This window comes from Acomys russatus, chromosome 19 (assembly GCF_903995435.1).
Source record: "Acomys russatus chromosome 19, mAcoRus1.1, whole genome shotgun sequence".
Classification (NCBI taxonomy): Eukaryota; Metazoa; Chordata; class Mammalia; order Rodentia; family Muridae; genus Acomys; species Acomys russatus.
This window is the reverse complement of record NC_067155.1, coordinates 29,440,852-29,465,605: the sequence shown is the minus strand read 5'-3', so window position 1 is coordinate 29,465,605 and position 24,754 is coordinate 29,440,852. Positions and strand designations below refer to the sequence as shown.

General features: G+C 44.1%; 1 protein-coding gene across 3 annotated transcripts; it reads right to left on the bottom strand.

The window, feature by feature from the left end:
• Positions 1–2,433: 2,433 nt before the first annotated feature.
• Clec4g (C-type lectin domain family 4 member G) lies at positions 2,434–6,434 on the bottom strand. 3 transcript variants are annotated; one of them, XM_051161931.1, is made up of 9 exons: positions 6,301–6,434; positions 5,745–5,850; positions 4,995–5,048; positions 4,693–4,755; positions 4,477–4,581; positions 3,849–3,938; positions 3,517–3,665; positions 3,297–3,412; positions 2,434–2,664 (listed from the first exon to the last, which is right to left on the bottom strand). In XM_051161931.1, the coding sequence occupies exons 1-9, from the start codon at positions 6,367–6,369 to the stop codon at positions 2,526–2,528; spliced, it is 891 nt and encodes a 296-aa protein (XP_051017888.1). In that variant the 5' UTR covers positions 6,370–6,434; the 3' UTR covers positions 2,434–2,525. The 3 variants fall into 3 exon arrangements, with proteins under 3 accessions (XP_051017888.1, XP_051017889.1, XP_051017890.1); XM_051161932.1 differs by having other exon boundaries at positions 5,745–5,855; positions 6,301–6,428; XM_051161933.1 differs by lacking the exon at positions 5,745–5,850 and having other exon boundaries at positions 6,301–6,396.
• Between the last annotated feature and the right edge of the window lie 18,320 nt (positions 6,435–24,754).

The following is a 24,754-nucleotide window of genomic DNA, read 5'->3' as shown; positions in this document are numbered from 1 at the left end:
TGACATTAAAACAAACCAGAAAGTTTGTCTGAGTTATGAAAGCCCAAATAAGCCATTTAAGGTATCTAAAAGATGAGACTTAGACATGATATACACGTTAAAATTTCTAAGGTTAAAAGTTCAGTACATTGGTGTCAAAGTTCAAAATGTTGACCCTTGCTTAAATTAATTAAGCTAAAAGGTTTGGTTTTGCCCAACCTTTACCTAAATGTTAGGCAGTACAAGACTGGTGTAACTACTGAGTGTTTAATAACCACACCGGAAGGCTACACTGATGTGATTGGAAGGCCTAAGAGGGAGAATACTGCTCCCCTTGCCTTCCAGAGTCAGCGACGCCCCAGAGGACTGTAAGAAATCCCTCAAAACATCCTGTAACTCTTGTTCATGGCAGCCACGGAGACCCCACCAGTGGCTCTAGCCATTGTTTGGTCTACAAAGAGGAGGGTCAGCACAGAGAATCATGCTTCTAAGTGAAGCCGTGGCTAAGCATGGCCTCTGACTTGTCACATAGATGGCACAGCTGATGAAATGGATGAGCCTAGAGGTTTCTTGCAAGTCCCAGTGACTCCTGAGAACATGATCCCTAAGTGACCACGGAGGTTAAATAAAAGCCATCAATTTTGGTCAGCTACAAGGAGAAAGAATCAAAGATGGAAATGACTGGTGTTTCTGTCACAGTCCAAGAGGCTGCCCTCTCCAGATATTAGACATAAATACACATAAGATGTTATTTAGACAACTATGAATCACTAATTACTTCCTTTTACTTGTTTTTGTTTTTCAAGTCAGGGTTTCTCTATGTACCCTTGGCCATCCTAGACTCACTTTGTAGACCAGGCTGGCCTCAAACTCACAGCGATCCACCTGCCTCTGCCTCCCCAGTGCTGGGATTAAAGGCATGTGCTACCACCGCCTGGCTAATTACTTCCTTCTTAATAAGGAAAATGATGCCCAGATATAAGAGATTTCAGGCCTTGGCTCAATTCAAAACTTTAGTGCTTATCTGGAACCCAGACAGACAGGCCCACTATTATTTTAACCTAAAGAATTAAATGGTGCTTACATTTCTCCTCTCTCTCTCTCTCTCTCTCTCTCTCTCCCTCTCTCTGAGCCATCTGAGAGGGGCCTCACATTGTGATTCGAGCCACTCAAAACATCTAACACAGCATCTGAAAGCAGACCCGAGGTTCAACACTCTGGAGACGAGACTCAGAGGCCAAAGAAAGACAATAGTGGACTCACGAGATGGACGCTTTTGTGAGCCTACCAAACTATTCTAACGGACTTTGATTTGGACATTTAAAAGGGCATCTCTGCTCTGGTTTCTCCTGGTCCCCTGCCTCAGACTTTTAATGCTATGAACTTTTGCCTTCATTTCTCTTTCACATCTCTGTTCAGGTACCAGACAAGGATGTCTTTTCCTCCCTACACCTTAGTGTTGTACAAATGAAACCACCAGCACTTTGGGGGGGTCTTTTAGATAGGTCCACTGGAGGGATATTCTGGCTGCCATGCCCACTGACTCCTTCCAGTAGGAAAAAAAAAACCTAGATTGGTCATTGTCGTGATTCCACAATGGCAGTTCAGGTTACCTCTTAAAAGTGGGGGCAAGTTAGCTGGGTGCAGCAGCACACGCCTGTAATCCCAGCACTCTGGAAGGCAGAGGTTGGCTGATCTCCATGAGTCTGAAGCCAGCCTGGTCTACAAAGTGAGTCCAGGACAGCCAAGATTGAGAAACCTTGTCTCGGGGGGGGGGGGGTGGTGGGAACTGCAAATAAAAAATGAGAGTGTGTGTTAAAATTGTAAAATGAAGAGATGAGAACTGTGAGCAGCCTTTTAATAGCAAAGGTATTCCTCCAGACAAGGGCCCACATTTTCTGAACTTCCCACTTCCTCTTTGTTCCAATTAGCCCATCACGTTTTAAAGCTGAGCCTCCACCAATGGGATGAGATGCAGTCACCACTTACATCAGGCATAAAAGACAGAGGCCATTTTGGCTAAGCGTGCTCTTTGTTAGCCCAGGTTGGGTTCTGGCATACCCTTCCTGGGAAAATAAATTACTTTTAACTTTGTATGTCCCTTTGTGGGATATGAAGATGATTCTTTTCTGATATAGACCCAGAGCCTAGATTCATTTTTCAAATATTTATTGATGCTCCCCTTTTCTGTGAAGATAGTTCCAAGTCAGAGGGATGGAATAGGGAAATGCAGGAAGATGCAACAGCTCCAACACTGTGTCTACTAAAGCAGGTAGGGGATTGGATGGCTAGGGTTTTAGAGAAGTCATTTGGAGACCGACAAAAGTCAGGTTAGATGGGATATTTAGGGTGTTTCTTTTTAGTTGGATCTGGGGGTCTCCAAAGCATGTACTGGTCTGGCTTAGTAGCTCTTATTAATGGCGCATTAGGGAAAAAAAAAAAACCAAAAAACCAAAACAAAGCCCTGATAGTGGGCCCAAGGCACAGGAGCCACAGTTGTGATTCACTCTGAGGCAGTGGGCGTGGTCCTGGGACACTGGGTGGTGTCAGCAGCTGCTCCTCTTCTCACAGATCCAGCCGTCTCTCTCATTGGCACACGGCGCGTCATTCCATAGCCCTGAGTGTAGCATCATGATACAGTCCTCCTGACCTCTGGAATCATTGGGCTCGCCAGAGTTCCAGTGGCTGTCGTGGTTAAGTGCGAGTGTTACGGTGAGTCTGGGCTGAGCATAGACCTAGGGTTCATCCTTCCTTTCCAAGGCCTTGGATTGCTTGCTGCTTGGCTCTGCTGTAGACTCCTCAAATGTCTAATGTGGGTTTTTACATGCAGTGTACATCTGCGAGGCCCCAGAATTTAACCCTTACGTCAATTCCCGTGGTCTAGCGTTACTATTCTTAAAAGGCTAATTCAGAGGCTGAGGAGATCTCTCAGTAGAAAGGAATGCTTGTTATACAAATATAAAGACCGGAGTTCACATCCCAAGCACTCACATAAAAAGCGAGGCATGGCTGTGTATGTGTTTGTAGCTCTAGGAGCGTGCGGTTTAGAGACAGGAGAGGACCTGGGGCTTTCTGGCTGTTTGTCAAGCTACATCCAGGTTTATTGAGAGACCTTGTCTTAGTGGAGTAGTGCAGGAAATTATAGAATAGAATACCCAGAGCTTTCCCCTAGTCTTTGAATGAGCATGCATGAATGCTCACAGCTACGCATGTGTCATATACATGCCCATCAGGGCACCAACAACAACCCGCTCCCAGGAATCTAGTCTTTAGATATCCAAAAGCATTTTTCCAAATCCGTCTTGGATCCTTCTTACCTGAAGGTGAGTGAGATTCCATCCACCCACTGGTAGCCTTGAATCTTGCCGAGGTGGCGGATTGCTCTCAGACCCAACCAATAGCCTCGGCCACGTGTGTGCTGACTCAGAAAGCCCTGGAAGGGAGTGGCAACATCAGCCACCCAAGTCTGCCTGACACTCTGGTCCACACCACTTCAGGCAAACTCTGCTTCTCCTTTGCCAAGTCCCAGCTGTGTACCTGCTCGTCCAGGTTGCTGACAATCACCAGGTGGGCACCTTGGCCTGCACAGTGGCTCTGTGCCGTGTCCCACACGGCCTGAGTCTCAGAGAAATAGTAGCAGGAGCCTTGGAAGAGTAGCCATGATGGTGGGCACAGCTCACAGGAGCCTGTTGGGTGGAGAATGTTAAAGAGATGGATTGTATAGAATGGGGCCATTGGACTGCAATGGGGGGTGTTGGATTCCACGGAAACAAGGCTTAGGCCAAAGGATGTATCTGGGGGAAATGGAAACCTTGAAAGCCCCGGCTAGGTCCACCCCTCCCGCATCCCTAGTCTCTTCTCTGGCTCACTGTTCCCGTGCTTGACAGCTTCCAGTGCCCGGAACAGCTCACTGCGGATGTTCTCACGGTCTCTGCCTGCTTTAGCCAAGTCCTGGATCACTACAGGGTCAGAACAGTGGACATTTATAGCCAGGGATAAGATTGGTAGGTCATTTACAGGTCAAAATCTATGTCTATGGTCAGTTCATGGTTGGTATCAGGGTCAAGAATAACATCAGTCTGGGTGTGGTGGTTTCGGTTATTCCAGAAAGCTGAGGCAGAGGAAGATTGTAAATTCAAAGCTCACTTGAGCTACACAGAGAGTTTAAGGTCACCCTTGGCAATGTACTGAGACCCTGTCTCGAGATAAAAATGTAAAAATGAGTGTTGGTGGTAAGCTTGGTATTTGAGTACCTGCCTAGAATCCCCTAGTGAGGGTCTGGAGGAGTGGCTCAAAGGTAGACCATCTGCTTAGAGTACTGAAGTGAGGAGGGCCTTGGGCGTGGCCCAGATGTGGAGAGCCTGCCTAGCATGTGAAGCGCTAAGTTCAGTCATCAGGGACCTGACGGTCCAGGACTGTATAACCAAGAGTGGATGCGGCTATGGTTAGGGGGTGAAAGTCAGGGACCAGGGGATTGTGTTCAGCTTTGGCTCTTACCACGATCTTGCAGTTCTTTAAGGGTGCTCTGTTGCTCCATCAGCTTTGCCCGTGTGTCCTTAAACTCGGTGAGTGTGGTTTGCAGCTGGGCTTTCGTCATGGAGCCTACGTGGGGATGGGACTGTCTTTTCAGGCTAGCCAGCTCAACTCCCACTTACCTTTCCCAGCCCATCTGCCCATCAGCTCGCAAGCCTTCCCCAAGCCCGTGTTTCTTACAGCAGTTTCCGCAGGTTCCGACGTCCTCCTTCAGGGCACTCAACATCAACTTCTGCTCTGAGGCTGAAATGACCCCAAAACACACACACACGCACGCACGCACGCACGCACGCACGCACGCACGCACGCACGCACGCACACACGCACACACACCCCCCACATACATCAGGTCAGGGCACACCTTTCTCCCAAGTCCCACTCCAGGCACCTCAACTATTCACTACCCAGTCTCCCAATGCCTGGCAGTCCCTTCTCCCACCGCTAGGGTGCGCAGACGCCCTGCTCTGCAGCTCTACCCGCACCATTTGTCCTCAGCAGGTCCTGGTTGCTGAGCAGTGCTGCGCGTTCCCTGGAGGCTGCAGAGAAATGGAAGAGAGAGAGAGTTGTGAACCCTCCATTTGCTTAGAGGGTGTGAGGACCTGTGTCTTGTTATCCACGGGGACACTGGCCAGGAATACAGCACCCAGGAGATAAAAAAAATGCATAGACACAACGCTTGGTTTACACTGGTGGTTCACAATCTTCCTAGTGCTGTGACCCTTTAATACTCTTGTTCATGTTGTGATGACCGCCCCCCCATATAATTACTTTAGTTTCTACTTCATAACTGTAATTTTGCTATTGCTATGAATCGTAATGTAAACATCTGTGTTTCCTGATGGTCTTAGGCGACCCCTGTGAAAGGGAAGTTGAACCTCCGAATTGGTAATGACCCACAGGTTGAGAACCATGGTTTACACTAACTGTCCTCCAGGAAGGACCCCGTCCGATGCACTACAGAGGAAGCAGGTTTGTGCCTTTCCCGCTGTGCCACTTGTCCCTGTTAAGGGATCACTCTTACAGGCTGGAGAGATGGTTTAGAGGGTGAAAGTGATCTGCTCTCTAGAGAGCCTGAGTTCAGTTCTCAGCACCCACATGCCAAGACTCACAGCTGCCTCTAAGTCCGGCTTTAGGGGGTCTCATGTCTGTCTGGCCTCTGTGGGCACTTGTACACTCATGGCACACCCTCACACAGACACATACATGTACACATTAAAAAAAAAATCACTCACCCTTAGACAATAGGGTGCTCAGAATGAGAGCCCATAGCACTGTGGCCATCAGGAGAGCCAAGACCAGGAAGAAAAGCCTTTGTTTGTAGTACTCCCAGCGTCCCAGCTGCCCTAGTAGAATACCAATGGATTCTAGATTCCTCCAGGATGGAGGTACAGACAGCTTACGTATCTTCTCTACCACGACATGGTCCCGAGTGATGGAGTCAGAATTCTGAGGCGATGCAACTGAACTCTATGTAACAAGGTGTCTATGGCTGGAATGAAAACTGTACCCTGAAACAGGTTTCCTGGGTGGGGGTGGGGGTGGGAGACTCAAGTGATGCCTGTTCCCAATCCAAGACCCAGCCCTTAGGATCCTAGGAAGTCCTCACCCAGAATCTCCTCCTCCTCACACCCAGGGTGCAGACAACAGCATCCTGCAGGCCTGCCCATACACCAGTGTCTATTGTATGGTTTTGTCTCTTCTCCTCTTCATCCCCCCCCAAAAAAACCCTCCAGACATTAGAACAGAAGAACCCACAGAGAATGATGAGTTTATCTTCTTGCTCATTACCTCTAGGGACCTCTTCAATTGCAGAGCCAAACTTGTTATACCCAGCAGTGTCCATGATGATGGTGGCATCCAGCCCTGCACGGGGATATTAAATTAAGGCCACACCCTAGCCCCAGCCTATCTACTTTCCTTCCTCCCTTTCCATTTCCATGGCCCCAATTCCTGTGTGTGTAGGAACCCAGCCAAAGGCCAATCACAGTGCGAGGCAGTGCTGGGGCAACTCTAACCTCTGTGGCTTGGTCATTGGAGCTATGTTTCCTGCCCAGAAGGTGTGAGGACTTGGGTCTTGGAATCCACTGAGGTACAGACCAGGAATATAGTAATCTGGGCACAGATAGAAGATATACATATAGTGCCAAGCAGATATACATCTGTTTGCACCAGTGTTATTGTTGTTGTTTTTTAAACATTTATGTATTTAACTATGTACGTGTACAGTGTCTGCCTGCATGTATGCCTGCAGGCCTGAAGAAGACACCAGATCTCATTACAGATAGTTGTAAGTCACCATGTGGCTATTGGGAATTGAACTCAGGACTTCTGGAAGTACAGCCAGTGCTCTTAACCACTGAGCCATCTCTACAGCCCACACCAGTGGTTCTTAACCTTCCCACCTCCCCTGTGGAGGCCAAAGGACAACTGGAAGTGTTGTTACCCAGGCACCATGTATTTTTTAAAAAAATGTATTGCATTTTATTTAGTTATAGTATGTGTTTGGAGAACTCACTGAGAAGGCTTTCAACGTGAGAAGGAGGAAAATGGAGGGATGGGGATGACTAAAATGCACTACAGGAACATATGGAACTTCCAAACAATAAAACAATTTAAGAAAGCACATTAGGAGTCTGGAGAGATGGCACAGTGGTTAAGTGACATTCTCCTTGCAGAGGTCCCAGCACACAAGTCAGGTGGCTCACAACTACCTGAAATTTCAACTCCAGGGACCTGATGCCTCTGGTCTCTTTGGCACCTGCACTCAGGTGTATCCTCCCCCCATACACATAGTTAAAAACAATATAAGTAAAGTAGGAAAAAAGTTTAAAGGCAACATAAAAGCAAAACCTTCATCACAATAGTTAAGCTATAAAAACAACTTTGGTGTCCGGCAACAAAGGAATAGATGGAGAAAATGTCATTTATAAAGTCACAAAGAATAAATTTAAGTTGTTTGCAGGAAAATGGATGCAACTGAAGATAATTATAGTAAGTCAGTTGAATCAGTTTCGGAAAGAAAAATATTGAATGTTTTCTTGCTCTTGCAGTTCCTAGATTTTAAAAAAATTACATAAAAACCGTAAATGTATACATGACAAGAAAGTAGAACTGAAACCACTAGGGGGGGAAAGGGGACTAAGAGGAGTGGTGCAAGAAACGGAAGATAAGAGGATATGTTCAACGCACAGAATGTACTTGCAAAAAATTTGCCTGTGTAGCACATTCCTCATGCGATGAATATATGTAACGAAAATATAAATGAAAAACAAAAAAACCAAAATGAAATATCCCAAGCTGGGAGTAGTGATGAACTTCTAGAATCCCAGTGTTGAGAGACTGTCAAGAGAGTTGTGAGTTCAAGCCTCGCCTGGCCATATTGTGGATTTCCAGGACAGTTTAAACTACACACAAGGAGACCCTTCCCCAATAAGCAAACCCAGAAGAAAGACTGCATGAAACGAAAAGGGGGCGTTACTAGGAATGGGAGAGAGAAGGAGGAAATGAGGGAAGAAGATGGAGGGCTGAGGAGGAGATGGCTCAGCTGTTAAAAGCACTTGCTGCCAAGCCTGATGCCACAACCCTGATCCCTGGAACCCACTGAGCCCTCTGCGAATCCTCTGTGGCACCCACCTACTTGCACAGACAGACACACTCACACGGATACACAGTAAATAAATACATTTGAGAAAAGAAGCCAAATGTAGTGGCTCACTTGTAGTCCTGAGGGGGAGGTGGGGATCCCAGGGGCTTATTCCAAGCCCACGATAGGCTCTGCGGCAAAGAATAAATATCCATACCTAGCACTCTAAATCGACTTAAAAATGCTGAAAACAAACAAATGAACGAACGAACAAACAACAAAAACAATACCTACGGAGATCTTAGCCACTATGGAGGAGAACCTACCATACTGCTGCTTACATAGTTTGACATAACATCAAACAGCGTTCTGAGAATCTATGTTTTCACCCACAGAAAGGGGCTGTTTGTGGAGAACAGAGGTGACTGTGGACACATGTGGCTCTACAAGATGCTGAGAATAAAGGTCAGTCCGGAGCTCTTTCCTAAAGGAGAAATTTATAGCCCTTCCTTAGGGCTCAGAAAACATTGTGGAAAAGAGGCAAGAAGAGTTTATGGGCAGAAAGTCTGGCACTCAACATATTTCTGTTAACGGGCGCTAGCAGGGGAGTACAGATACGTGCACACCCTTGACTTAAGACCAGTCTGTCTGCAGCAAGGTGTTCCCTCTTCAACTGTGTGTGCAGGGCTGGGAAAGATGCATGTGGAATGGTGAGGGAGGAAGCAGACACCTGCCTAGCCAGCCAAATCAACTGAATCAACACTGGCAATCAGTAGGGTGACAGATGTCTCAACCAGATTGCCCTCATATCTGGAATGCATGACATGGCCATAGCAGTCATGAACTCACAGGAGCTGTACGTATTGTCAAAGTCAGTAAACTTCGACAATTATCGAACTTAATTTTTAAACAAATGGAATTCTACCCAGGGAGTTCCCTCTTATAGATATACCATGCGTAATAGTACTTCTGTTTTCTTTTTCTTTTCTTTTTTTTGTGTCTTGGGTTAACTTTATTTAATTCATCTCCTTGGTTTCTTTGCGTTTTGTTGTTGTTGTTGTTTTCTTTCTTTTTTAAAAATTTTATTTTATTAATTTATTCATATTACATCTCAATGGTTATCCCCTCCCTTGTATCCTCCCATTCATCCCTCCCTCCCATTTCCCCCTTACTCCCCTCCCCTATGACTGTGACTGAGGGGGACTTCCTCCCCCTGTATATGCTCATAGGGTATCAAGTCTCTTCTTGGTAACCTGCTGTCCTTCCTCTGAGTGCCGCCAGGTCTCCCCATCCAGGGGACATGGTCAAATACGAGGCACCAGAGTACGTGTGAAAGTCAGACGCCACTCTCCACTCAACTGTGGAGAATGTCCTGTCCATTGGCTAGATCTTGGTAGGGGTTTGGTACATCTGTTTTCTTTTATCAGTTTCAGTGTTTCAGGTTTTATGTTTACAACTTTGATCCATTTGGAGTTAGTTTTTTATGCAAGGTAGTAAATAATGGGTGCAACTTTATTGCTTTGCATGTGGGCATCCTGTTTTCCCAACACCATTTGTTAAAGATGCTTTCTTTTCTTTAGCTTACCTTTTTTGCTACCTTTGTCAACTATTTAAGTAGGTGAAGTTATGTGCAGTCATGTTTGGGTCTTTGATTTTCTCTACTGGTCTACATGTCTGTCTTTGTGCCAGTGCCATATTGTTTTTTTTTTTTTTTCCACAATGGTTCTGTAGAATATTTTAAGATCTGGAATGGTAATTCCTGTTGCATAGCTCTTTTTGCTCATGATTGTTTTGGCTGTCTAGAGTATTTTTGTGATTCCACATGAAGTTAGGATAGTTTTTCCTCCATTTATGTGAAGAATGAGATGAGAATTTTGATTGGGATTTCACTGATCTGCAAGTAGGTTTTGGTAAAGTTGTCATTTATTTTCACAATATGAACACGACCAATCAATGAGCATGGAATTTCTTTCTATTTTCTTCTCTTTTTTCATAGGTTTAATGTTTTTGCTGTAAAGGTTCTTTACTTCCCTTTAAAAAAAAAAAGATTTATTTATTTATTTATTTTATGAGTGTTCTAGCTGCATGTACACCTGTATGACAGGAGAGGGCATTAGATCACATTATAGATGGCTGTGAGCCACTATGTCATTGTTGCGAATTAAACGCAGGACTTGGAAGAACAGACAGTGATCTTAACTGCTGAGCCATCTCTCCAGCCCCTCTTCACTTCCTTAGTTAGGTTTATTGCTGGCTATTTTTTTTTTCAGGCTATTATGAATGGGTATGATATTCTCTGTGTATTTGTTGTTAAAGCCATTGATTTGTGTAAGCTGACTCTGGATCTTGCCACACTGTTGAATTTGTTTACCATGTCTAGAAAGCTTCCTGGTAGGATTTTTGGGACCTCTAATGGATAGTACATAGCAAATAGGGATTGTTTGACTTCTTTTTTTCCTAGCCATATCCCTTTAATTTCTTTATTGCTCTAAACAGTACTCTGAGCACAATATTGAAAAGGGGTGGGAATGATAGACATCTGTATTTTCTTCCTGAATTCACTATGACCTCTGACCTGTTAAGGCACCTTCAATTTATGTAGAGTGCTTCAAGATTGCAAGTCAGCACCCAGGCTGGGAAGGGCCTTTAGTGATGCAGTTGCATTTGAGTTGTACATGCTCCTGTAAGTAACTCCTCACACACATTCCTGTGAGTTACCTCAGTAAATTCATCACTCTGGACTTTGGTGGTGGTATCTTTTACTTTGGTCTGTCATTGGTTCCCTATCCAGGTGAGTATATCCTGGTTCACATTTCTTCAGGAATAGTGTCACAGAAACACACACACACACACACACATGTCTTTGTATCTATGTATAATCTATATATAAGAGAGAAAATGTGATATTTGTTTCTCTGTTTTCTAAGTTATTTTGCCTAACATGACAATCTTCAATACAGCCCTTTATGGCAGATTGCATAATCATACTCTTCCTTGTGGATGAACAAGGTTCCATTGTAAATATGTAACATTTTCTTTAGATAAATATAAATATATTTGTTAATGTATCTGTTGATGGACGCTTACATTAATTCCTTATCTTGGCTATCATAAATTGTAAAGCAATAAACATAAATGTTCTTTGGTGTTTTGAGTCTGTGCCTGAAAAACACCAGGGGTACACAGCTGGAGCACAAAGCAATCATATTAGTATTGGTTTTGTGAGGAGGTGAGCTGAGCAGTGAGCACACAACACTCCTTTCTTTCTGCCGTTACTCATGATTTGCTGTATCCAGCTGCTTTAACACCCACCCAACCATCTTGGCTTCCTTGCTATGAAAGAATTTATATCCTGTAACCGTGAGCATAAATATTTTTTTTTTCTCCACCAAATTGCTTTCATCAGGATGTTTTCACACAACAGTAGGAAACAAAAGCAGGGCATGCTCTGAACGCCGAACTAGTGTATGGCCCGTCCATCAAGCTGTACCACCCCTGCGTCAGCACACCACAGTGGTGCTGCCCATATTAATTACAGCACTACTCACAACGTACAAGCCACGGAGCAGCCTAGGTGTCCATCAGCAGACTAGTGGATAAAGAAAATGTGATACATGTACATAGTGGAGTTTTCTTCTGCCATCAAAAAGAATGAAACAGTGTCATTTTGAGGGAAATGGGTGGAACGGAAGAGGGTTGTATTATAAGAAATAACTCAGAAGGACAAACAGCACATGGCTTTTCTCTTTTGCAGAATCTGGATTTAGGGGGGGGGGAAAGCTGATATGAAAGTAGAGTTGGTCGACTACACAGAAGGAGGAAGGGGGGGTCTCTGCGATGTATTTGTGTGGGGTGGGGAGACCTCATTGCCACATCTAAAGCTGACAATTCCTTGCTTTCTGGAATCTGCAAAAAATAGTTCTGCAAATTAAAAAAACCCACAGCCATTAGCAGAAATGTTGGTCAAGAGTATGAGGTAGCAGGACCTAAAAGGGGGAACTCAACACAAACTCATGCCTTCATGGCTGTTCATGCTTGTGATCCCAGAGCTCGGGGGCTCATACAGAAGAATTATAAATTCAAGGCTGGTCCAGATCACACAGCAAGACCCTTATCACAAAACAAAGCAAAAACAGGATATTGAACATGCATTTAAGGAAAGCTTAAGTTCATTAGGAATTGAAGCATAAGCAATGATATATTACCTTATACCAAATAAAACAGCAGACAGTTTAAAAAGGTAGGTAGAGACGGGAAAGATGGCTTAGTGGCTAAGAGTGCTTACTGTTTTTTTTTTTTGTCAAAGACTAGAATTCATTTCTCAGCCTCTATATTAGTTGGCTCATAGCCTCTTGTGACTTTAACTCCTGGGGATTCAAAATCCTCTTCTGGCCTCCTAAGATGCTTGCATTCATATACACACATGGATGTACACACATACTTTAAAAATATTAAAAACAGGTGGTTACCCCTACCCAGATCTAGCCAATGGTCAGAACATTCTCCACAGTTGAGTAGACAGTGGGATATGACTTTCTCATGTACTCTGGTGCCTCACATTTGACCATGTCCCCTGGAGGGGGAGACCTGGTGGCACTCAGAGGAAGGACAGCAGGTTATCAAGAAGAGACTTGATACCCTATGAGCATATACAGGGGGAGGAAATCCCCCTCAGGAACAGTCATAGAGGAGGGGAATAAGGGGAAAATGGGAGGGAGGGAAGAATGGGAGGATACAAGGGATGGGATAACCATTGAGATGTAACAAGAATAAATTAATTAAAAAATGAAGCAATAAAAATTAAAAGAAGAAGAAGAAAAAAAAAAAAAAAAACAAGTGGTTAAATTTTCCTCTATTTGTCGCCCAGGCTTGGTTTTGTATTCATTATCCTTCTATTTCAGCCTCTCGAGTTATAGGATTACAGATGTGTACCATTACAGCTAGGTGGAAGGATGGGTAGTTTTTAGAGCTGGTGTGGAGGTGGTCAGAAGAGAATCATTGTTCACTGCAGGTCGAGGTGTAAATTCAGTCATCTGAGAAAGCAACTTGAAAGGTGAAAGTATGTAGTAAAATTGAAACAACATATGGCCTTTGATAAATTTGTGTTGTGTGTATGCATGGGTGTGTCTAGTGTGTGTATGTGTATAATGTGTGTATGCATGTGCATGGTGTGTGTGTGTGTGTGTGTGTGTGTGTGTGTGTGTGTGTGTGTAGGCCAGAGGTTGAGTCACATGTTTGCTCCCCCATCACTCTGCACATCATTTTTCAAATTCTTTGTGAGTGTGCACGCATGTGGCGTTCAGAGGACAACCTTGTGGGTTGGTTGTCCCCCTTCAACTTCATGAGAGCTACAGTGGTCAAGTAAATTCTGGCTGCCAGGTTTACAAGGTAGTAAGCACCTTTACCCACCAAGCCATTTCACCAGTGTGACTATACCTTATTTTTTGAAATGGGATCTCTCATCGAACCTTGAACCACTGGTTACAATAGACTGTCCGAGCTTGCTGGAGGGCAGACTTTGCTTTCCTTTGTCTCCTAAAATAAATCTTGATTTCTTGCTCACTCTACATGTGCCCCTGCGTGAATTCTTCCTGTTCAGGAGCTAAAGACACAGAATTATTGTTGCTGCAGGAATGAGAGGTGGGACTGTAGCAGGGCTCTCTTGCCTGTAACAGAAATAACAGGTGATGTAATCACACACACACACACACACACACACACACACACACACACACACGTAAACTTTAAGCACCTGCATCAAACACATCACCACGGTCCTCTAGGATAGAGTTAACCCTATGGGTTATCAATGTTAAGAGGAGTGATGTAGGGCAGGGGCGTTGTTTTTCAAGGAAACAGGGAAGCCCTGCTCATCTGCTCAGAAGGCTTCTTGTTGAGCCTGACACTTTTCTTTCCTTCATCATCAAGAAATGAACAGAGGACGTGACATGGTCAGAGCTTCCAGTCAAGTCACACCCCAAGTAGTTCTCAGTAAGAGGAAGGGAGAGAGAGAGCGAGAGAGCGAGAGAGAGAGAGAGAGAGAGAGAGAGAGAGAGAGAGAGAGAGAGAGAGAGAGAGAGGCACACAGAGACAGAGACCCACACAGACGCAGAGAAAGAGAGTCACAGAGACACACAGAGACAGCGAGAGACAGACAAAGAGGGGAGACTGCATAGGAAAGTATTCTTAGGGAACTGATGCATCAGCTCTGATGAAGGACAATGTATTAATATGCTTGGTAGAATCAGAGGAAGTTTTCTGAAAGAAATACTGTTGGAATGCTGATTTCAGGGACACATGCACAGGGTTTCACTATATAGCCCTGGTTGTCCTGATCCTGACAGGGACTCGCCTACCTCTGCTTCCCAAATACTTCGATTAAAGCTTGCTACTGTTTTAAAATTTAATTTAATTTATTATTATTATTATTATTATTATTATTATTATTATTATTATTAGTTGTTGTTGTTGTTGTGTGTGTATATATGTGTGCATATGCACCATGCTGTGTACGTGGAAGTCAAGTATAACTTTCAGAAGTCGGTTTTCTCCTACCATGTGGATTTCAGGGATTGAAGGCTTGGCAGAAAGTGTGCTTAACCTGAGACATCCTGCCAGGCCCCAGCTTTCTCTTTTTCACATAGTTCAGAACCCTACTCCATGGAATAGTACCATCCACTTTTAGGGTGAGTGTTTATGTTTCAATCTAATCAAGAAAACCCCCACAGGCATATCCACTAGGTGATTCTTGGTTCATGTCAAATTGACAATCAGTATCAACCACTGCAGACCTAGTGGATTAAAAGAACAGCTCTCTCTAGAGATGTCAAGATGAACTGAAAGGAATTCATCTGATGTCGAGTGTCAGCTGTGGCCAGACTATAAAAGGAAAGCAAACATAGAGTTTGGACCAGTGGAAGAAGAAAGATTGAGCCTAAAGGCAGACAGCCCTCTGTAGCTTGTGTTCTTTTTATCTTTCTGTGGCCAGATCACCACGGAGGCACTATTCCTTTCAGAAAACCTCTCTTGACTCTTCAGATAAATGAATGAATTCCCCCACTCCTTCCTGTTTTCACCTGTCCATTTCGGTATACATGAGCATGTGGAAGCCCAAGACTGATGTTGAGAATCATCTCCAATCATTCTTCCACACGATTCACTAAGGCAGAGTCTCTCAGTCAGAAACAAGGCTTGCTCTGGGGACCTCCCATTTCCACCTTCTGAGGCTGGATTCCCAGGCAGGTTTCCTAGACCATCTGGTATTTAGGGGGGTCCTGGGAATCTGAGCTCCAGTCTGCATGCTTGTGTGGGAAGCCATTTAACCACTGAGCCGTATCTGCAATGCAGTCTCTTTTTAAAAAATATATTTTATTAATTTATTCATATTACATCTCAACTGTTATCCCCTCCCTTGCATCCTCCCATTCCTCTCTCCTTCCCATTTTCCCCTTACTCCCCTCCTCTATGACTGTGACTGAGGGGGACCTCCTCCCCCTGTATATGCACATAGGGTATCAAGTCTCTTCTTGGTAGCCTGCTATCCTTCCTCTGAGTGCCTCCAGGCCTCCCCATCAAGGGGACATGGTCAAATATGGGGCACCAGAGTTCATGCGAAAGTCAGACCCCACTCTCCACTCAACTGTGAAGAATGTCCTGGGTAGATCTGAGTAGAGATTCGAGGTTTACTGCATATATTGTCCTTGGTTGGTGCCATAGTTTGAGCAGGACCCGCAGGGCCCAGATCCGCTCATCATAATGTTCTTGTATGTTTCTAGGACCCTCTGGATCCTTCTATTTCCCCATTCTCCCATGCTTCTCTCACCTAGAGTGCCAATAGGATGTTCTCCCCTCTGTCCCACTTTCCTGGTAAGTGAAGACTTTCATGGGACATGCCCCCTGGGCTAGTGTCCAGATATAAGTGAGTATATACCATTTGGTAGTCTCTCTCTTTTTTTTTTTATAGCTGAGGAATCAATTCCAGTTGGATCCTTTCCTGAGAATACAATCTGATATTTAATGTTTGCCTTGGACAGAGATTATAGTGACAGCTCATCGCAAAGGGAATATCACTGTTTGGTTGTTTCTCTCAATTCCTTCACTCTCTGTCTCCCTCTCTGCATGCGTATGTCGTGGCCAGAGGCTGGTGTTCACTGTCTTCTTTAAGCATTCTCTACCTTATTGCTTTGGAGACAGGGTCTCTCATTGAACCGGAACTCACCAGTTCAGCTCAACTGGCTGGCCGCTGACCTCCAGGCCTTCTTTATTTCCTACCTCTTCATCACTGGGATTACAGCCATATGCAACGATACCTGTGCTTTTTGTTTTACTGATTTTGTTTTTAAGGGGGACACAGCTGAGCTGAACTTAGGTTCTCATGCTGGTGTAGCAAGCTCCATACCCCTGCAGCTCCTTGTCTTTGCTTTTTATTATGAAAAAGGTAAGCGTGCAAGAGTTATGCATAAAAGGTCTTGCCTGTCATTTTAGCTTTATCAAGTTTTAACATTATGTAGTTCAGATCACCTTATTAAAAACTCTATCTATCTATCTATCTATCTATCTATCTATCTATCTATTTATCTATTATTTATGTAGTGTGTGTGTGTGTGTGTGTGTGTGTGTGCACATGCACACATGTGCATGGGAACACAGAACATTCTGTCCATAGAGGACAGAAGAGGGTGTTGGGTGCCCTGGATCTGGAGTTACAGGCACTTGTGAGCTTCCTGACACTGAAGCTAGGAACTGAACACAGGTCTCCCATAAGAACAGGACTTACTCCTAGTTAAGAAGTGTCTCTCCAGCCCCTAGATTCTATTTATTTATTTATTTAGCCAGAGTTTCTCTTTGTATCCCTGACTGTCCTAGAACTCACTCCATAGACCAGGCTGGCCTTGGACTCAGAGACCCATCTTCCTCTGCCTCCCCGAGTGCTGGGATTAAAGGTGTGGGCCACTACCCACAGATCTCTAGATATTCTTAGAAGCAAACAAAACAAAACAAATACAGTGGATATTTAAGAATATTCCCAGTCCCTGTCTGGTCTTAGTCTCCTGTTTCTGTTTCCAAGAAGTTTCATTTCCAAAGTTGGTGCTCATAATATTAAAAAAAACCCTTCATGTGTTGACACATTGGCAGTTTGTTGAGTTGTTTTGTACATTTGGAGGATTCACAAACAGGTGACCATGTGATCCATATCCTTCCTGATCTTATTTTTGCCTCTTCCTCATTACAGATTTGAGATACATCTATGCAACACCCACAACATGCAAAAATAAATTCTTAGCAAACAACAGATAAGAGAAAAAAAAATGCTTCCTTAGCTTGATAAAAGGTCAGTCACAGGAATGTTTTACTTAATCATGGAATATGTAAACAATTTTTTTTGGGTAAATTTAAGAAGAAAATAAAGAAAGCTCTGGCAAAGGAAGTTTATGTTTTCTGAAAAAGAAACACCAAAGCCTGAAGTTAGGATCTGCACATAACACTTATTTAGAGAGTCTTTGCAGGTATAACTAAATTGTGGCGAGGAGCTGAGGGTGGGGGCTCGCGTTTGTTAGGGTTAGGGTTATCTCATTTCTGGCAAAGCTGATGCAGGATGTGGTTGTAATCAGCTTGGTCTATACACGGTGCTTCAGGTCAGTGTGGACTAAAGTATGAGGCCTTGTTTAAAAAAAAAAAACCAAACAGGGCCAGTAAGATGATGCACACACAAAAATGTGCTTGCCTCTCAAGCCCGATGACTTGAATTTAATCCCTGGAAGCCATGTAAATGTCGAAAGAGAGAACAGACTCCACAAAGTCATCCTTAAATCTCTATTACTTGTATGGTGGCGCACACACACACACACACACACACACACACACACACACACACACACACCATAAGGACCTGTATCTGGCTTCAGGTTGGTGGGCACCTGTAACCTCAGTATTGGTGATGTGCAGAAAACAGTAGATTCTCTCTATGGCACTGGTAGACACACAGACAGTAGGTGAAACAGCAAGCTCCATATTCAGCAATAGACAACAATAGACAAAAAAACAAGATGGAGGGGCTTGAGGGGTGCCACTCGTTGCTCGTGTAGAGGACTCAGCACCCACATTGTGGCTCACAGCCATCTAATTTCTATAAAAGTCCCTGTAGCTTTCATGTATGCCCCAGTCCCTCCCTCCCTTTCATGTGGTGCCCCAGTCCCTCCCTCCCTTCCTCCCCCTCCCTCCTTCCTTCTCTCTCTCTGTCTCTGTCTGTCTGTCTGTCTGTCTGTCTGTCTCTCCTCTCTCTGAATATGGTGTCCTATGAATGATACCCAAGGTTGACTTCTGGCCTCCCCATGCATCTGTACACATATATGCACCAGCACACACAAATGCCTATGTGTGCATGTGCACACACATGTGCCCACACAGCACTAATAACTAATAATATTTTATCAATTAAAAGTAAGTCGAGGAGTGGTAGAAAAATTTGATCTCGACCACTGATCTTCACGTGCACACATGTATGCATGTACCTATACATATATGAATACATACATGTACATACACATACAGAATAAAACAAAGACGCCTCTTGTTTTCTTTTTTTTTCTTCATGCAATTAAAAAACAAAAAGAAACAAAGCCAGATAACCTGGGCCCAGGGGGTGGGGCATGCAGACACTGAAGTACCAACCAAGAACTATGTATGGACTGGACCTCAGCCCCCTACACATATGTGCCCAATGGACATCTTGGTTTTCATGTGGGTTCCCTAGTAAGGGGAGCAGAGCAGGGGCTATTTCTGACAAGGATTCTGTAGTGTGCTTTTCAATCACTTTCCCCCAGTGGACCTGCCTTGCCAGAGGATGTGCTCAGTCCTGCGGTGACTTGATATGCTGGGAGAGTGGGTGGGGGAGGGATCCCCTTTTCTGAGGGCCATGGTTGAGATGTAAAATGAATAAGTAAATAAATTTAAAAAAAAGCAAAAAGAGAAAATCTGATAAATATGCGTATTGGAAAGGTCAAAGCTACGGTCATTCAGCTAAGAAAGGTATAATTTATGGAGTTAGTGTTTAAATTCATTACTGGTCCTGGCAGGATTGACTTTAAAAGGGCAAATTTTCACACACACACACACACACACACACACACACACACACACACACAAGTTTACATATACATATGTACACAAATATATATATATATGTATAAAACAGTTTCTTCAATTCTTTTCGCCATCTTTTCTTTTGTGCGTAAATTCTTTTTTTTTTTTTTTTTTTGTTCTTTGAGACAGGGTTTCTCTATGTAGCCTTGGCTGTCCTGGACTCGCTTTGTAGATCAGACTGGCCTCGAACTCACAGCGATCCGCCTGCCTCTGCCTCTCGAGTGCTGGGATTAAAGGCGTGCGCCACCACGCCCGGCTCTGTGCGTAAATTCTTTAACAACCATAGACCATTGTTTCTATTTTACATTGGTCAGGGAAGAAGACAAGTCCTGCCACTCAGGTAAGACCACATTCCCCTCTTCTTTCTTCTGCCTCTCCAGCTCTGAGATGACAAGTGTGTCCCTAGATGTACAGCTTCTTCCACGGTTCTGAGCATAGAACCCAGGCCCTCACGCTTGTGAGGCAAGCACTGGTCCAGATACAATGAGGTTTTGCAGAGACCATATTTTCCTCCCAGTCTCAGCCACTGGCCAGAGCATCTGTCTTTGGCTCCTGCCTGCAGTAATTACAGATGAGGGATTATAATGGCGATTTCCTATCTATTTATGCGTTTATTATGGAAATCCATCTGGAATGAAAACCAAGTGCACTTTCTGGAAGGGTTATGTTTAATTATCAGCTTGACACAACATAGAATCACCTTGGTAGAGAGACTCAGTGAAAATATTGTCTAGGTCAGGTCAGCCTGCGGGGCTTCTCTATGTGGGATTGCCTTGACTGACATTGAGAAAACTCCACCTGGAAGTGGATTGTACTGTTCCCTGGGTATGGATACCGCACTGTACAAGACTAGACAAAGCGATCTGAGTACCAGCGTGCATGTATCTTCAGTTCTTTCTGCTCTTGACTTTGTTTTTCTAAAAAAATTTTTTATTAATTTATTCGTATTACATCCTAATACTTATCCCATCCCTTGTATCCTCCCATTCCTCCCTCCCTCCCATTTCCCCTTACTCCCCTCCCCTATGACTGTGACTGAGGGGGCCTTCCTCCCCTTGTATATGCTCATAGGGTATCAAGTCTCTTCTTGGTAGCCTGCTATCCTTCCTCTGAGTGCCACCAGATCTCCCCATCCAGGGGACGTGGTCAAATATGGGGCACCAGAGTTCGTGTGAAAGTCAGACCCCACTTTCCACTCATCTGTGGAGAATGCCCTGTCCATTGGCTAGATCTGGGTAGGAGTTTGGAGTTTACTGCACGTGTTGTTCTTGGCTGGTGCCATAGTTTGCTGCTCTTGACTTTGAGTATGCTGTGGTTAGCAGCTTTGAGTTCCGCCTCTGTGACTTCCCAGAAATGACACAGTATAACCTGGACTTGTGAGCCGTAAAGCCCATTCTCTTTGCTTTTTGTCAAGAGATTTTTTTTTTTTTTTTTTTTTTTTTGGGTATCATGGCTAAGGAAATGAAACTAAGACAGGCTGTTCCTTTTAGGAGTCCCACCAGCACTTCAGGTCTGCAGAATAAATATTGGAGAGTGGAAGTCACAGAGCCCTCACACAATCCATGGCCTCTCTGAAACACCCCCAAGCCTGAAAGATCTCTGAATGGAGTGCATAGCTTTTTGGTTTTTCTTTAAAAAATTTTAAATTAATTTATTCATATTACATCTCAATTGTTAGCCCTTCCCTTGTATCCTCCTATTCCTCCCTCCCTCCTGCTTCCCCCTTCTCCCCTCCCCTGTGTCTGTGATCGAGGGAGACCTCCTCCCCCTATATATGCTCTTAGAGTATCGAGTCTCTTCTTGGTAACTTGCTATCCTTCTTGGTTTTTCTTTTCAAAAAGATTTTGCTTTGGGTTGGAGACGTAGCTCAGCGGTTAAGAGCATGTAGAGCTCTTCCGAAGAACCCATGCTGAGTGGCATATAATTGCCTTTAACTGCAGCTCCAAGGGATCCGACTCCATTTCTGGCTTCTGCGGGCACCTGCACTCGGGCGCACTTCCCCACCTACAGAGACATGCACACGCACACACAAACACACAATTAAGGATAAATCACTTTGAAAGACTTATGTTAAAGTGTGTGCATGAGTGCTCGTGTTTGATGTGTGTGAATGCAGGTTCTCATGGAGACTGGGGTTGCATCTGGCTCCCCTGGAACTGGAGGGATAAGAGGCTGTGAGCTGGATTCCGGGATGCGGATATGGATTTATAAGAACAGCAAGTGCTCATGGGAACATATTGCTGCAATCCAAAGGCATGGTTTGCATTGGCGTTCTCAATTCTATATGATTGAACAGATATGTGTTTGCACATGTTCATCATCAATACCACAAGGATGGTTTTGCAATCTAACAAACTTCCATGTACCACCCACCCACAAGGAGATTCAAAACAATTCTTTAGCAGGATTATAAAACCAACTTGACAAGTAGATTGTTGGGATATGCTAAAGATGCCCCAGGAAGAGCACAAGACAGGGAGGGAGGTCCTTTATTTAATTAAAAAAAAGGATATATTTTCATTTTTAAATTGTGTGTATATGTAAGTATTAGGCGCCCTCAGAGTCCAAAAGAAGACATAGGCTCCCCCGGGGCTAGAGTTATTGGTGGTTGTGAGCTGATGGACATAGGTGATGGGAACCAAACTCAGATCCTCCTCAGGCGTACCAAGTGTTCATGACCATGGAACCAAATTTCTAGCTCCTCAGGTGGGTGGAGCTTTAGTCTCCCTGGAGTGATTGATTGGTTCTACATACCGGGATATTTGACACAAAAGTACATTTTTCTCTTGAAAAGCTAAATAGAGGCCAAGAATTTAAAAGAGCAAGGAAGGGTATATGGGAAGGTTTGAAAGGGGAGGGAGGAAATGATGTAGTTACATTAAAGTCTCATAAATACAACACATAATGATAAATAAACCAAACAAAAACATCTAGGTCTGGGGGGATGGGTTAGTTGCTAAAGCACTTGCTGAGCAAGCATGAAGACTTGAGTTCAGATCTTCAATACCCTAGAAAAAGTCAACGGTGCTAGAGTGCTGGAGTGCCCCGTCACTGGAGGACAGAGAGAGATGGGGTTCTGAAGCTTATTGTCCAGCCAGCCTAGCCAGCTAATGAGCTCCAGGTTCAGTGAAGGACTCTTCTCAAAAAAAAAAAAAAAAAAAAAACAAGATAGAGGGCGACTGAGAAACACAACTGATTTTGACCTCTGCCCTCCATAGACCCAAGTACACATATGCATGCAGCTACACAAAAATTGATGTACATTCATACCACACACATACAGATACATAATACGCCCCACCCACAAACACACAAGCACACACAGAACACACACCACACATGCATTGCACACCCGTTCAGCATCCTCACGTATGCACACACATATCACACAGATAGTACAAATACACACCACACACACATATCTACCACCCACAGGATGTACACAACACACACCTATACACACAGCACATACACAAATATGCACATATGTGTATCACACAGAACACACAACCTACAGGTGTACACTGGCTAATCCAAAAGAAAAATTACACAAGAATGAATGAGGTGGAGAGCCATGAGTGATGGGCACTCAGAAAAATGTACTGTCAATTTTTGTTTGGGTTTCCTCAGCAGTGGATCCCGAGACAGGTGTCTGAATACATCAGTAATTTATCTAAGAGGAGAGTGAACAACATGCAGGTGGAAGTGGGAGAAAATCCAAAGGGACAGGCAGGGAAAGGAAGGACACCAGAACAAGCACATGAGTAGCCTTAGGACTGTTATGTGGGAAATAGGATTCAGGGAGCCATGAGATACACTGCATGTTGAAGGTTGACTTAAGTGAGATAAAATTTAGTATAGTTCTTTTGGTCAACCCCAGTGGAGGAAGGGGAAGTCTATCAAACTGTGTTTTTCTTACACCTTGGGAACTGACACAGTTCGGTCTCCACACACCTGGATGGTGGTGGATGTAGATAACCATCCCAGGCTTTAACTACCTCTTTGATCCTCCTGGCGCCTGATCCCATGCTGAGATTTTCTGATGTACACCAAGTCACCGCACTGCCATAAATGCAACAGTGGTCAAAGGTACGCATTGTAAATAAGAAAAGAAAACCATCACCTCGTGATGCAGACAAAGGCCAATTTTTAAAATTATGTTATAAAAGATGAGCAAGACTAGCAGACGGAAAGGCATAGAATAGGAGGCCTGATACCTATAAATTGGTGACCGCATGGGGGTACTATGGAGCCTGAGTGATCCCTGCAGGGTTGTCCCAAACATGGATATATCTCACCACCCTGTGTCTGTGTGAGCTTCACCAGGAGATCTGGCCTTGGAGAAGGAAAAGTGCTGTAGTGAATCTAGAACAGGAAGGGCTGACAGCAGATCTCCTAGCAGCTGGGAAACCATGCTGTCCCTTGAATAAAGAAGATTACAGGGAATGATATGAAAGATGGTGGGAATATATATGATCTGGGGATGGAGAAGGGGCTGTGAAATTCTGTTTTCCCTAAACTTTATTTTTGGGTGCAAATGTGATCCCAACAGTCAGTTGTGAATCAAGGAAGTGCTCACAGGGTCCTCTCTCTCCCTGATAAATTATTGGTTACTGATGCATTTTGGGAGAGTGACAATCATTGTCTTCGGTTTATGATACGCCTACCAGAGTCCACTGGATAGTTTCAAATGCACGGACATAATAATGGCTCTGATTAAATTCAATGAGTCAAGAGCTGGACAAAAAGTCCAGGAAAGGAGAGGTAAAAAGGAGAGAGAGGGATTCAGGATTGGTGGAGGGTGACAATAATCAGAATGTTTATTTTTACATATACATATACATACATATATACTTATATGATTGTCGATGAGCAAATTCAATAAAAATTATGTATCCTTCAAATATTTGGGAGGTCAATCTCAGGGTCTATAGCACTGAGGTTCACCATGTCCACCAAAAGGTGGAAATGGAACCAGGGTATTAACACAATAATTCCTAATCGTGACTAATGGATGAATAACTGGTTTTCCTGTCTTTATAGCCTACAGGTTGAACTCCTGAGATCAGAGAAGGCTCCCATGGAAAGGAGTGCAGAGCAGACAGATCAAATTTTAGTTGGTGAGAGGAGTGTACTCAAAGATGTTACGAAGCCTCATAGGATGTATCATTAGTTGCACATGGAAATACATGGTCTGAACTCAGAAAGGAAGACAGAGGAGATGAAATGAGCCCATTTAAGGACTTGCATACACATCATACCTGGTCATTTCATCAAATGGCAAAGGTGTACCAGAACCACAACAGTTAACCCAAACAGAACACACAAACACCAGAGGATTATACAGCAATGGTCCAGCCATGCAGGAGACAAGCTATCATCCAGATAAAAATTGCTGAGATCTTGTCAAGGTACCAATGGCCATGTACAGGTAGATTAAACCGACACAGCTAAGGGTGAAGTTCTTCCATCTGGCAGGGTTTTTGGGCGGTTGGGATAGCGGAGAGAGGTTGGCTA